A 14867-nucleotide genomic window follows, 5' to 3' on the forward strand; every position below is an offset into this window, starting at 1 on the left:
CGGCATGGCAGTCCCAGCTTCACAGACGCCACCTAAAAGATGAGCCGACCGAGTAATAGCCGGAAATTTCACATGATGTGAACATGTCTACCCTGCACACTTCCTCAGAGTCACCATTTGATCTGCTGTACAATCCTGTCTTGACTTGATTTTCATTAAACAGTCGGGTTTAGTCCAGGACAGAAAATGTGGAAAATTGAAACCGCACTCTAAACTACTCCTGTGGATAACTACTACCGTATTTTCCGCTCATGAGTACAAGTCGCACCAGCCATAAAATGCGTAATAAAGAAGAAAAAAAACATGATTATAAATCGCATTTTGGGCGGGAAATTCACGTGATAAAATCCAACACCAAGAACAGACATCTTGAAAGGCAATATAAAGTCGAAAGGAAATATGCTAACGCTATGCTAACGTTACATGATGCATAAACAACGAACGGAGAACGTGCTTGGTATGTTCACGTAACATATTCAGTTTATTCGGATAACTATAGCATAACGAACATGCTAACCAAACCATCAGTGTCACTCCAAATCACTAAATCCGATGAAATCTTCATCCTCTGTGTCACTTTTAAACAATTCTGCCAACTCCGTAGGTAGAAGATGCGGCGCTTCCTCTTCTACGTCGCTTACGTCAGACTGGCCGTCAGTTGTTTTTATCACTTGCCGCCAATGTGGAAAGTATCAACACAAGCCTAGAGCGCCCTCTTGCGGCTCAATGTGAAAATAACACGTGAAATTATATTATGTACTAACAATTTCACGCAAGTCGCTCCAGAGTAAAAAGCGCAAATTATTCAAAAAACAAACTGATTTATAATCCGGGAAATACGGTAATTTCCTCTTCGTAGCTATTTTATTTTTTTTTAATGACTCTTTCATGTCTAAATACAGCTCCGAGCCACAGTATTTGCTCATTTGCGTGGATGTGTGCGTGTTTGATTGACCAATGTTCTTGCCGGGTAGCCAGGGCAATATCTTGGGAGCTGCCGATGTTTACTCGGCCCCTGAAAAGAGGTTGTTATCAGCCCCGGTCACGTTGCAACCCCCCCCATTCACATGCGGTGGGATACAGTTTCACGTCGACACAACAAAGAGCCTCTTTGGAAGTCCCGCGCGCGCGGCCGTGCCCTCCCCCAAGTTGTCCAGTGGAAGGGGGGCACGTCTTTGTCGGCGGATGTCAGGCCGCAGGTGTGTGCGCTCGCCGTGCCGCTCGCTCTCTTCGTTTCATCCTCTTTCTCCTCCCGAGGCTGACCATTTGTCCGTGGCCCCGTTTTCATTTCAGCCTCCCCCCCTCCGGCTCCCCCCCGGGAGGACGCCAGTGTGTCTGTTGCATTAAAGGGAGGCCGGCGGAAAGCACACACGTCCCCACTCAATGCTGCTGTTGTGCACCGGCTCTACCTTCTACATTAGATTAGTAAGAGCTGGGCTTGGAAGTCACTGGGAGGTCACCTGCAATAAGAACATGCTTGTGTGTGCGCGCGTGTGTGTTTGTGTTTGGCAGCCATGTTCGTTATGGTTCTAACAATACTTGAGCTTGCGGTTGGAAATCATTCCAGGCAATTTGACTATTTTGTATAGAGGTTTCTTATTTTGTAATTATTTACAGTGAAACTCCTCTACAACGAAACCTACATGGGCGAAAATACCCCCTAGTCTGAAAAAAATCTTCATGCATTAACACCATTCCCACTTTCCTGCCCCCATACAACAACAAAAAAAACCCTGTTGCGTTATACGAAATCTTTTTCTCTGCTCTTGCCTCGCGACGAGATTCACTACAAGTCTAATCCAACAGCGACCTCTACTGCTTTGTTCGGAAACGGCAACAGCAACCACCACACCGGTTTACACATGCGCAGTAGTCCAGGAAGTATTCGTTATTGTTAGTTTCAGACGCAGCAAGAACGTTGCATTGCTAAAATTGCTACAAAACGGACCTTTGGATGTCAAGCAGCTAAGACAAGAAGAGCTCTGATGCTGGAAGAGAGGGAAAAGGTGATCAAAATGAAAGACAGAGGAAGCAAAATAAGACATTATCCAAGAAATTGATGTTAGTGAATGCTGATCGTAAATTTTGCAATTTAGTGTGTGTGTGTGTGTGTGTGTGTGTGTGTGTGTGTGTGTGTGTGTGTGTGTGTGTGTATATATCTGAGCTCATTTTGATCAAATTTGCTACAGTGAAAAGTCCCCTGTTGTGAAAATTTCTTGCTGCAAACATGATTTCGTTGTCGAGGAGTTTCACTGTATTTATTCCCCCCCCCCCACACACACGTCCTTGTCAAACGTCTGACAAACGATTAGCAACTGCCATCATATGCCAATCAAATGAGTTGATGACAACAGCTGCAACAGATTTATGACAACAGATCTCACCCTTTGACTCGATTTTCCCAGCATTGAGCCTGTTCGGGAAGGTTTTCTTACATGTACGGCGCATGTTTCCCTCTCTCCCTTTTGATTTTTAGTCACGCTTACACACAAAAAGAAAAAAAACGTTTTTGTTTTTTTTGGTTTTTTTTTTGATACCCCTTGTTTTTTGCCTGACCTTCCCAAGATGTCTTTGCATCGCCCATGCGGTGCGACCCGCCATTTGAAAAACCACAGCTTCAGAATCATTCCGCGGATGCCCAGCTGTAGCAGGTTGTCATCCGCTGGCAGGAGCAGAATTTGGCATTACAAAAGCCGTTATGAGTCGACGGGATCCGTCGTCGCCAGTATTTGCACTTTTAGCAAGTTGCGTTGCGTCACCAGCAGAGGCAAATGCTGTCATTGACCACCTGTGCGCTCCCACCGAAAACTTCCCGATTCTGCAGTAGTGTCTTCAACTCATTTTTGGCCCCCCCCACTCCCCGCCACGCTTCATTGCAGACGGGGAACGGCTTCTTGCAGAATAACCATTGAAAGAGCACCGGGGTGAAATGATTGGTGGGGACACGCACAATAGCAAGTCGAGTCTTTTACCCCCCTTGGTAGTCAGTCGGCCTCGTCTTCAGCCCGATTAGCTTTTTCAGAATTCAATCTAACAGGCTCATTGAAAACACCACCCACATAGGAGTCGTGAAGACCCCGGTAATTGACGCAGCAACACCCGGGAGCCGCCGGCGTGTTGAATGAGCGCCGTCGAGGTTCAGAATAGGCGATGCGAGCGGCGAAAGACATCAAGGCCTTCTCATAACAGACACTGACAGTAAGTCTGAAAGCAGCCTCGGGGTAATCATCCTTTTCCTACCCCGACCACCATACCCCCTCCCCCCCAAGCTTCCGGCGCTCTACTCTTGCACCCGTTCAGGCTGCAACCTGACAACAAAAGAGGGGAGATAGCATTTAGCAAGCAGGTCTGTGCTGGTTTACGCGCTTCCTCCGTTCTCGTCTCATCTCTCCAACCTGGCTCCAGGGGTTGGGAGGATGCCCCCCCCCCCACCCCACCACCACCAAAGCCGGTTTAGCCATCACTTTGGACAGGCTAAGTTTTGACATGGCCAAGAGCTGCTTAGAGTTGCATCGATCCAAGGTTTGGATTTGGGTCAAACGAGGCGGGTCTTATAGGGCTGTACAAGCCAAATCATCCAGCTTCGATTTAATCGTCATTCCATACCCACTTTGTCCGTTTCGAAAGCCATGTTAGATATTTCACCCTCTTTTGCTCTCCCGATTTGAAATTCCTCTGGGATCACGAAAAATAGTCCGTTTTTTTTCTTTTACCAAGCTGGAACAAAAACAGTGCACGTTTAAGCTTCGTCCCGTTACACTTGGCTGTCAATTTCCCGAATGCAGAAAGTTGTTGAGGGGGGGGGCGGCTATTACCCCAAAAGTAAGGGTAGAATTTGGAATGAGTCCTTGCCAAAGACAGAGAGGACGACAGGGCCAAGCCGAGTTGACAGGCTGCTTGAGGCCCATTGTGCTTCCTGGACACAATTTTAGCCTGTGCCCACAATTGATTGGCTTTCCTCTGGGAAACGATTCAGCCGAGGCTGCACAGCTTGCAACTTGTCCCTGTCCTCCCCCCTTGTGATTTTGGATCTATTTTGGTCGTGCTAATCGGAACAAAATACCGGCGGATGGGCTCCGTTTACACCACTGAAGCCAACAAATATTGTGTGTGTGTGTGTGTGTGTGTGTGTGTGTGTGTGTCAGAAGTATAACATGAGTTTACTTAGCGGATTTCAGTCCGGTCAATGCTGGAAGAGCGGTTAGCGCCGCTACCTCGCTGCAACAAGGTCGCTCGTTCGATTCGAATTTGAAGCACAAAACTTTGGGGACTTTGCGCGTACGGCCCGGTGGTCCAGTTGTTAGTTAGCGCGTCGACCTCACAGTGTAGAGGTAGTGGGTTTGATTCCAGCGCCGGCCTTCCTGTGTGGAGTTTGCATGTTCTCCCCGGGCCTGCGTGGGTTTTTCTCCGGGTACTCCGGCTTCCTCCCACATTCCAAAAACATGTTTCCGATGGCATTCCATTCTTTTGGAGTTGAGGTCATTTGAAAAAGGGGATAACTTGAAACATAATAAAAATTGAAAGCACGTATCCTGAACCCTTTCCGGGACAGCGGTCACTACAGTGGACGGCTTATCGTTGTCATCAGGTTACAGTTCCAGGGTGCAGGAAAGGGTTAATTTCCAATTAGTTCCCTGGAATTTGATCCCGGGGGCCCAACACCAGAGTTCCTCTGGAATGGCTTCGAAACGGAACAAAATGTGGCTGTTGCGCATGTTCAACTTCATGGATGGCTTCAGAGTTGGAGTGAAGTGTTGTATCAGCCTCAATCCAACCAACTGGAGCCTAGTTTTTATTTTATTAATTTTTTTTGGTCATGCATTAACTTCTCCAGGCTGTCGGGTGTGCAGCCATCGGTGAGAATAACCATATACGTCATAAATAATTTGTCTGTCGTCAATGTTTAATGCGAGCTTGCCATGCATATGTAAAAGCCTCGTTGCGGGCAGCGATAAAGCCGGCGGAGCGTCGCGTTACCTCCGGTGACAGCGTGACACGGCGGTCAGGAGTAGTTCACACCTTGCCGGCAGTGACACGGCGCGTTCCCTGACATTTCACCAACGCTATCGGGTTTCGGCACTCGGAAACACGAGTTTCCCTCCCTCCCTTCCTCCACTGTCACTCTGTGTGGCAGGAACAAGCAAGCGTCCTTTTGCGGTCTTCGTTACATAGGAAGTTGCCGCCGGTTATTAAGCTTCCTTTCCGGGACATGATACACCCGGAGAATGCGGCGCTTTATTGCAATTTAAGTTTGTTCCTGAAAGCGATACACCAACATGTTGGTGGCGTCTTGTTTTTTTTTTTTTTTTTTTTTTTTTCCCATGAAAACTAGAGCCTCGCTTAAACCCTCAACTGCTTTGAAATTATAATCGGGCTCTAATGACAAGGCAGTGTTTTGGGCGCAGCATGTGTTAGTGGCTAATGGAGAATATTTGCAACAAAACTGCGATTCGGAACATTGCCTTGGAAATCAATTAGCATAAACACGTTCTTTGTTATGAGAACCATAGAACAGGGCTCGGGGATCCCTACATTGCATTTACACATTACATTTACACCCTTGTATTTTGTAGTTTGCATTTCGTGCACACCCCTGAAATTACATTGCCGTACCCAGGGATGCGCACAAATTATAAATGGACTAAAATATTCATTCAAATATTCATCTGCTTTTTTAGTATATTACTGAAAAGTAAGTAGGTGCAAGCGTGGAACAACAAATTGTTGATTGTTGAAAAAACAACAACAAAAAATATTGATGAATTAAGAAAAAAAAAAACCCTGAAGATTTATTGGTCACATATGCACGAGTACCGTATTTTCCGGAGTACAATTTTTTTTTTCATAGTTTGGGTGCGATTTATACTCCGGAGGGATTTATGCATGAAATTATTAACACATTATTATTTCACGTTATTTCCACATTAAAACGCAAGAGGGCGCTCTAGGCCTGTGTTGATAAATCGATGATGGGTCTGACGTAAGCGACGTAGAAGAGGAAGCGTCGCATCTTCTACCTCCGGAATTGGTGGCTCAAAATTGACGGCGAGGATGAAGATTTCGTCAGATTAAGTGATTTTGGAGTGACACTGATGGTTTGCTAAACTTGTTAGCATGTTCTTTCTGCTATAGTTATCTGAATAATATGTTACATGAACATACCAGGCACTTTCTCAATTCGCCGTTTATGCGTCATGTAACGTTAGCATATCGTATACTGATTCATTTTATTTTTATTTTTAATTGCCTTTCAAGATGACATATCTGTTCTTGGTGTTGGATTTAATCAAATACATTTCCCCCAAAAAAGTGCCTGATATATTTTTTTGCTTCTTTATTACACATTTTACGGCTGATGCGATTTATACGCCGGAGTGATCTATAATCCGGAAAATACGGGTGAAGTCGTTGCCCTGTCCCAAATTTTAGGGGCAAAGTGGCATCATTTCAGGGCAGTTTGAAGTCCTCTGATTTTTGTGATACTTTTTCATCGGGACGAATTTGTCGCTGGAACTGGATTATGTGCTTTTGCACACACTGCATACGTGCTGGTTCATTTTCCAGTCAGTCAGAAACGATGGCAGTGAAGTTGTGGGGGAGGCTTCACCCTTGCGGGAGTATTTCCGTGCAATTATTCATCAGGCTCACCCTACATGAGACGGGGTCGTCATCTTGGCCTGCCCAAGCCGCATGAACGCAGTGAGGCAAACAAGATGCAGCACGCACAATGACGACGCAAACCTTGTGCTGCCGCAACTCAACCTATCCGTTTTTCTGCAATCGCAGGCAGAAGCAGATATCGGCTCGTCGCTTTAGGGCTTCCAACGCGAGCCGGCTCGTTCTCTATTAGATTTAATCCGCTGTAGCCCTGCGCTGGCTCTGTTTCACGCACTCCTTTTGGCAGATTTTCAAATCTTCTGCTTAGGCCGCCGTTATCAAATGTCACCCAAGGCTGCACGGCAACTCGGTGTTTGATGTCTGGGGATTATTCCCTCTGTGTCTTTGTTCAAGGGAAACCCGTTTTATTTTGCAAATGAAACTTGTGCTTGCCGTCGGTGAGAAACTTTTGTGGTCTGCGTTTCAACTCAAGCTGTCGTCTCTGATGTTTGTCGTTTTTCCAGAGCTTTCCGTCAGACGAAGGCTGGCCTTTCGCCAAGTACCTCGGGGCGTGCGGGCGGGTGGTGGCCGTCAACTACGTGGGCGAGGAGCTGTGGAGCTACTACAACGCCCCCTGGGAGAAGCGCGTGGACCTGGCGCGGCAGCTGATGGACATTGCCGAGCAGCTGACCAACAACGACTTCGAGTTCGCCCTCTACCTGCTCGACGTCAGCTTCGACAACTTTGCGGTCGGCCCCCGCGACGGAAAGGTCATCGTTGTCGACGCCGAGAACGTTCTCGTGGCCGACAAGCGACTGATCAAGCAGAGTGAGTATCATCAACTTTCATGACGTGTTGCTTCAGTTGCCTTGGGGCAATGCCCGCTATGTGGAAGCGTTAGCAACTTATGCTAACGTGTTGAAACTGTCACTCAACTAAAACTCATAAAGTGGGACCTCTACTTTGGAAAATTTCTCATATGAAATTTTCAATTTCCGAAATGCCTCAACAGGAAAATATTGCCTCTCGTTCTGAAATAAATTTCAAGATACGAAAGGCAAAAATGCACGCGGCTCCGAGTTTCCTGAACGCAACATACTTATAGCTGCTCTGTCATTGGCTATTACCGAGCATCTTCCTGGCATCCCATTGGCTAAGGGGGACCTCTGCCGTTTGTGTCTGTGTGTGTAGATAGCTAGATGAGTGTCTATGCAGCGTCCTCGTCATTCGCCCCTCGGGCCACGAGGTGTTCCGATCACCCAGAAAAAGTGTTCACCAGTCGGGCGATCGCACACTATGCTGATGTTTGCCTTGGACATTTTCGAAGGATTGTGAAAAGCCGACAAAAGCAAACGTCCTTGGATTAGTTCTTTACAAAACGCCAGGCAAAAACCACTTTCGAGACAGAACATGGACTAAAGTGGGCTAAAAACGATGAGGACGCAGTTAAAAGTTAAATGACCATCATTTTTATTTTTTGTTGTTTACATTGTGCACACCTCATTTATTGTGCAATTATCTAATTGTAACATGTATTTGTACCATATCTGGATGCATTTTTATGCTTTCGAAAACATTAGTCTGAATTTTTGAGGGGGCTTGGAACGGATTACGGCATTTACATGGAAAACGCGTCTCTATTTTCTCGTAAAGAAATTTCTTCCAGAACCAACTAATTTCGTAAGTAAAGGTACCACTGCAATCAACTGGGCGTGAAAAAAAAAGCGCAAATCAATCACGCACAGACCTCAGCTTGCACGGTATGTAAAACACGGCGCTCTACTGTGTGTGTGCGCGACCTATTAAGTTTCGAATTGGAGGCCGAAGCTGTTCCGGAACGTCTCCAGAGAGTACTGTTGCCTCGTCCAAACTTCCTCTTTTATGAATATCCTCATCCAGCATGCGCTTCTTTTGCCCTCAACACCCCCATCAAAGCAAAGACGGTCGCGATAACGAGCGGTCCCCCCCAACCCCCACTTTCGTGAAGTCAACCTCATAACAAGGACGCAGCGATACATCACACGTCGTGCGTGACAGATCCCGAGCCCTCGCCGGGGCTGCTTCTTCACAGAAAGGGAGGACCACCAAGCCACTTGTTTTTGATTCGTCCCTTTCTCCCCCCACCAAAAAAATCCCATTACAGTGATGGACTGTTTTGCGTCGCGAGATGCTAAGGCTCCCCCGTGACAGATATGAAGTGTTGTCTTGGTTTCGTGCATCTCTCAGAGAGAGCGAGGGGGCACTTTTATTCTATATACCTTTACAGATAAAAAGACGAATTGGTCCTGATGATCACTTTGAACCACCACATTCGCCCCCGTTGTTCGTGTATTTGTTTCATAGCCAGTAGCTGAAAGTTCCCCGTGTTGTCACGCTGTCTTCTACTCGCCTTAAAATGCAATCCTGCCTCTTGACGCTCTCTGTCTGGCAGATACTGAGAGCCTGACAACTCAAAAGCTGCTTACCCCCGGCGGGGCCAGCGCGTCCAGAGTGTTTATGGGGGCCGTCCATTGTGTCGGTTTGCGTGCGGCAAGTGTCGGGGCTCAGCATGGAGGAAGCCTTCGCAAGCGACGCCGGCGGTGATCAGTTTCAAGAGTTCGCTGGCGCATGTCGAGCGGGAGGTGGTAGGACATTCGCTCAAAGCAACACGCAAGATGTCCGACGTCAAAAGTGTGATTGAGTTCATCTGTTTAAAGTGAGGCCAATTGATTTGCAAATCAAACCTGCGTTTCACCTCATGAGGCTTTGGAGACTTGAGTCCAAAGGCTAATGAGCAACTTCATGTGCAGCCACACTAGCGAGTCCAAAAATGTTTTGTTTTTTTTTAAATGAGAGTATCGGCCTATTTGTATCTAGGCATTGACCAGTTATTTTTTCTTTGTTAAATTTTGACGTGAAGGTATTCTGACGATCTTGTTGCTAGAGTGCTTAGCGCGTCCGCCTCACAGTCCAGCGGTTGTGGGTTCCAATTGTGTGGAGTTAGCATGTCCCCATACAGTGCGCGGGTTCCTTGCGTAGCCTCTGTCGGGGTCCTTGTTTCCAACTCACCACCCCCATACGTCTGAATTTTATGATTAGGTTCTTGATACTAATAGCAACATGCTTCAAAATAAATGTACCGTATTTTCTGCACTATTAAGGCGCGTCGGATTATAAGGCGCACCTTCAATGAATGGCCTATTTTAAAACGGTTTTCATATGTAGGGCGCACTACGTTATAAGGTGCATAGACAATAATGGCTGCGGTTGCGCTACACATCCACTAGATGGAGCTACGCTAAGGGGGATACAATACAATACAGCTTTCTTTATATACGGGCTCACTGTCGGCTTTTGGGAAAATTGAAAGCTTTTAGTTCTGCCTTACAATGCGGAAAATACGGTAATAAAAATCACGGAGTCCATTTGCGGCATGTCTTGACGTGATCTTGAGTAACGGACTCGAGGTGCTTGCAGATGGTGGAAATAATGGAACTGGCTGAGTTTGGAACCTGGAAGAGGAATCCATTTCTAGCCCTCCAAAAGTAGAATCTATCTTGACCGTTTCATGCACTCTGTAACCTGATAACATGATAAATGGTCCACTGGAGGAGTAACCGCTGTCCCTCAAAGGGTTAATGTAGCCCAAACTAACTGGAAGGTGTCCCCCCCCCCCGGATCATCGAAGGTACAAATGTTTCCTCTTATGAAGCTCACCTCCCCAGTGACAAGACAATCAATAAAATAAAATAAGAGCGACGACGCGACCGACCATGCAAACCTCGCATGTTCTCCCATCCATTTTGACACCAAATTATTTTTCTCCGCTTTTTGGAACTGTACGTTTTCGTCACCCTCTGAGCCCTGCCATCTTAGCCGAACAAAAGCAAATGATGGGCTTTCTTTTGCGTTCTCTTATGAGATCCAGCCCCCATTTTTATTTTTCTTTGTATGTGTGTGTGTATGTATGTGCTCTGAGCTCAGTTTCATCCTGACGCACCTTTTTGTCGTCTTTTTATACAATACGTCCTTTGGCTTTAATTGTATGCGAGTACGTAGGGCGAAGAGGAGTGGTACGTTGCCTTGATGCCGTCCGTCAATCAGCGGCGAGGAGCTGTTGCGGAAACATTAAATTGATGTCACCTCACTTGGGTGCTTGAGCGCACATTTTTATTTGTGTGTGTGTGTGAGTGACCGTGCGGATTGTGTGTCTGTCACCCTCGCATGCGAGGCGATCCATCTTAATCAAAGCTCGCTGATGGATGTTGATGCCCCCCACACCCCCCCCCCCTCCTCCTATTTTGCGGGAGGAAAGGGTGCACGCGTGGACTCATTTCCTTGCAGGGCAGCACTCGATGGTTTCATTGAGTTGCCGCGATGAGCCGGAGCAGAAGTGCATTAACACCGAAGCCCCGAGTAAGTTTTTGCATCCTCTGGTGGGTACTCCCGACTCCCACCCCCGCGACCCTTCCTGCTTATTTTCTCGGAGCCCCCCCCCCCCTCCAAAAAAAAATCAGAATGTTGATTTGCTTGATCAATCTTGAGCGTGTGTTGCGTTTGTGCCAAATGAAAAGGTTTGATGAGTTGTTTGCCCGTGTGGGATGAAATCTAGTTCCTGGTTTGTCTCTTTGGAGTCTGGAGAGCTTGCACCCCACCCCCCACAGCTCCATTTTTTAAAAATTTGCATCCTCAATTTTGAAAGATGCTTTGTACTTGATCAGATGAATATATTCCCGTTTGTACACGGCAGTCCGCATAGTTAAAAAAGAAAAAGTCATCCCATGTAAGGACAATCTGTGCTGAAGAAATTTGACTGGGATGAAGTTTCTGAGAAGCTTACGTTTCACCTTCAGACTCCTCCAGCCCCGCGGCACTTTCCAAACTTGGTCCTGCTGTATGCACGTAAGATTTGAGATATTTGTGAAAATGTGAAATGGGATTGTCCACGTTGGAGCTGAACTGCAACCAAATCTCGCATCACATTCAGGTGAAGCCTATCGACATCGCGGCTTCTGGGGTGTGCTAATTGGATTCGTCTTCCATTCGTTAGCTGCACAAATATGCATCCTGGATCAGATCCGGACTCAACTTGGTTTGACCTCACAGAACAACCGTCGGACCCAACATTTAAACTGGATACCTGGGTAGCGAAACAGGAATTTTTTGGTTTAAACCGGAATTGCGATTGTGTTTTGTCTGTAGTTGTTAGTGTTACATATGACGAGCAGGATTATAGATTTTCTTTTAATTTTTTTTTTACATTTTAAAAATATTTTTGATTTTTATTTTATTTTCTTACATTTTAAAAATATTTTTGATGTTTATTTTTATTTATTTTCTTACATTTTTAATTTTTTTGATTTTTATTTTATTTTCTTACATTTTAAAAATATTTTTGATGTTTATTTTTATTTATTTTCTTACATTTTTAATTTTTTTGATTTTTATTTTATTTTCTTACATTTTAAAAATATTTTTGATATTTATTTTTATTTATTTTCTTACTTTTTAAAAATATTTTTGTTTATTTTATTTTCTTACATTTTAAAAATATTTTTCATGTTTTTATTTATTTTCTTACATTTTAAAAATTTTAAAAATATTTTTCATGTTTTTATTTATTTTCTTACATTTTAAAAATATTTTTGAATTGTATTTATTTTTGAATGGTGAGTTTATACAGTCTAACAAAATAGCAGGCATCAAAATTTGCCGGCCGGAAAATAACCTCCTGCCCACTGCAAGGAATTGTGTTGTCATAGCAACATGTCTTTGCCCCCCCCCCCCCCCCCCCCCCCCCCCGCCCCTCTCCTCCCTGCAGACAAGCCCGAAAACTACGACGTGTGGTACGAGAGCCGCTTTGAGGAGTGCGACCGGGAGGCCTGCCTGTCATTCTCCAAGGACTCCCTCTGCTCCCGGGTGACCGTGGACCACAACTACTACGCCGTGTGTCAGAACCTGCTGTCCCGCTACGCCACGTGGCGGGGCACCACCGGGGGCCTCCTCCACCATCCGCCCGCCCACATCGCCAAAGATGGCCAGCTGGAGGCCCTGCTGGACGAGTGCACCAAGCCCAAGAAGCGCTACGGCCGCTTCCAGGCGGCGAAAGAACTGCGCGAGTACCTCACGCGGCTGTCGGCTGCCTCCTCGCCCGCCAGGTAATCGACGGAGTTTGGCGTCAGCCCGATGCTTGGAAGGACTGGATCCTGAGCGCTCTGAACGGCTCCGAACTCATGAGATCCTTGATGTCATTAGCTCCCCTTTTTGCACAGGGGGCAGGTCCCGAATTCCTGCCTTAGGAAGAAGACCCCTTCGGTTTTATGGACTGACTTGACTTTTGAGGAGTCGGCCGCGAACGGGCATCTGCCGGGAGTGTCAGGATAGGAATGAGGAGCAACCTCCTCGGATGGTTGCGCCATATGAAAGGAAAGGGGGCGGGCTCTGAGCGACATTTTTGCTCGCAGGCTAACGCAACGCGTGCGACCGAGCGGCGCTGACCCCGCCACCCCCCGCCACCCCCTCTCCCCTCCTCCCCCAACCACCACCACGCGAACACGCGCATCCCTCGTCTTGCTGCCTCATTTCATCATCGCGTTTCATGACAACATTGAATCGAACACCTATGAAAGTTTGCCCGCGGGATCTATCCTTTCTTTTTTTTTTTTTTTCATGGCGAGATTTAAATGGATGTGCGCATTTACTTTTTTTGCCGCACCGCTGATCTTGATTCCGTTTTATTTTTTGCCTCAGTAGCATGCCGCGGGGGGAGAATACGGAGGTAGCGTGACTCTCACGGCTGTCGGGTGGAATTGAGGAGGGCAGCCCCCCCTCCCCGTGACAGTTCGGATGATTCGGGAATCTGCTCCAATCAGTCGCGTCATTTTCAGGGTCTTTTATTGTTGTGGTGGCAATCTTCTTTTTTTTTTTTTTCCCCTCCCACGAACCACCTTTTGTTCATAGGAACCAGCGAGAAGAACAGGTTACCCACGTAGGAAAAGACAAGCGCGCACTTCTGTGACGATTTAAGCCGACGTACCAAAGAGGCCGAAGGTAAACGAGGAAACAGCGCCAAGCGACGGCGTCTTCACACGCTTGTTATCATCCAAGGAACGTTTTTGTTTGACCATTTGCGCAAATAGTCGCCATTAACTCAGTCAGTACCAGCCAATTCTGGACCAAGTCTGAAAAGACGTTTCAAAACGTCTTTGGGAGTGAATGAGTTCATACTTCAGTCCGTCGACTCGATTCGTCCCATGTAAAAAGCCAGCTGCTAACCAAAACAGCAACACCTTCGGAGGTCGTCCCAAGTCTGGAGTCCTGTGCAGTATCCCTGTCGGCATCTTTAAGTTTTTTTTTTGTTTTGTTTTGTTTTGCCATCTTCACTGACACCGTTGGGACACTTTACCGTTCACTGTCAGCAAAAAATTTCTCGTTAAGACTTTTGATATTTTGGTCCACGTTGTCGCCCGATCTGCCTCGTTTCTCATTCCTCGCGATTTCGCCAATCGGATGTGCGCTGCGCAGTGTCGCGTAGCGCGGTCACCCGTGAACGTGTGTGGGGAAAAGCAATACAAAAGGGGATTAAAAAAAAAAAACGTACGAATAGTTTGGCTAATGGCTTTTTGGAAAATGGCCTCTTTGTTGTGTTCCGATCCGTTTCCCGTCATCACGTCCAAGTGACTTTTTCCCCCCCCGCCCCATTTGAGGAGTTTGTACGTGCGTGACTTAACTGTCGACTTTTGTACTGTCCCATTTCCTTTGGAGTAATATTCTATCAGCCTTGTCTGATTGTTCCTGTGCCTTTCATTGAAAAGTTGTACTGAACAACTTTTAGTGGGTTTAATTATTGAAATAAAAGAAGATATCTATATCTATATAGACAACGATACACCTGTGTTTGCGCTCTTCTTCAGTCTGTCCTGAGAGTTATTTTGACACCACGTTCCAGTCGGAGCATTCTGGCCCCCGTGCTTCATGCTAAAATTGGCTCCACAGCATCCGATGTTGGCTGGAATTCCTTCCTCCTCCTCCTGTTTTTGATCTTTCACATCTTGGGCTCCTTTTGGCCGAGATCCGCCTGTTGTTTACACACAAGACCGTTTTTTGAGCCAGACTGCGTGGAGTGTTTTAATAGCGAATCGGGAACCCTGTGAATGCCTATTTTATTTAATTTTATTTTTCACAGCGCAAACCCGAAAAGTGTACAGCGGATATAGAAAGTCTACACACCCCTGTTAAAAAAAGTATTTTTTTTTTGGTGACATTCAAAAAAGACTCTTTGATGAGCCGTT

The 14867-nt window shown here is 46.3% G+C and overlaps 1 protein-coding gene across 3 annotated transcripts in view; it reads left to right on the forward strand.

The window, feature by feature from the left end:
- dipk2ab (divergent protein kinase domain 2Ab) overlaps positions 1-14464 on the forward strand; it is a 30853-nt gene extending 16389 nt beyond the window's left edge. For all 3 annotated transcript variants that reach the window (XM_019876060.1, XM_019876059.1, XM_019876061.1), the window contains 2 exons: positions 7122-7425; positions 12398-14464. In XM_019876060.1, coding sequence (XP_019731619.1) covers positions 7122-7425; positions 12398-12738 — 645 coding nt within the window. In that variant the 3' untranslated portion in view covers positions 12739-14464. The remainder of the gene's footprint in view (positions 1-7121; positions 7426-12397) is intronic.
- Positions 14465-14867: the final 403 nt, after the last annotated feature.

The sequence above is a fragment of the Hippocampus comes genome, unplaced genomic scaffold, assembly GCF_001891065.2.
Source record: "Hippocampus comes isolate QL1 unplaced genomic scaffold, H_comes_QL1_v1.1 scaffold60, whole genome shotgun sequence".
Classification (NCBI taxonomy): Eukaryota; Metazoa; Chordata; class Actinopteri; order Syngnathiformes; family Syngnathidae; genus Hippocampus; species Hippocampus comes.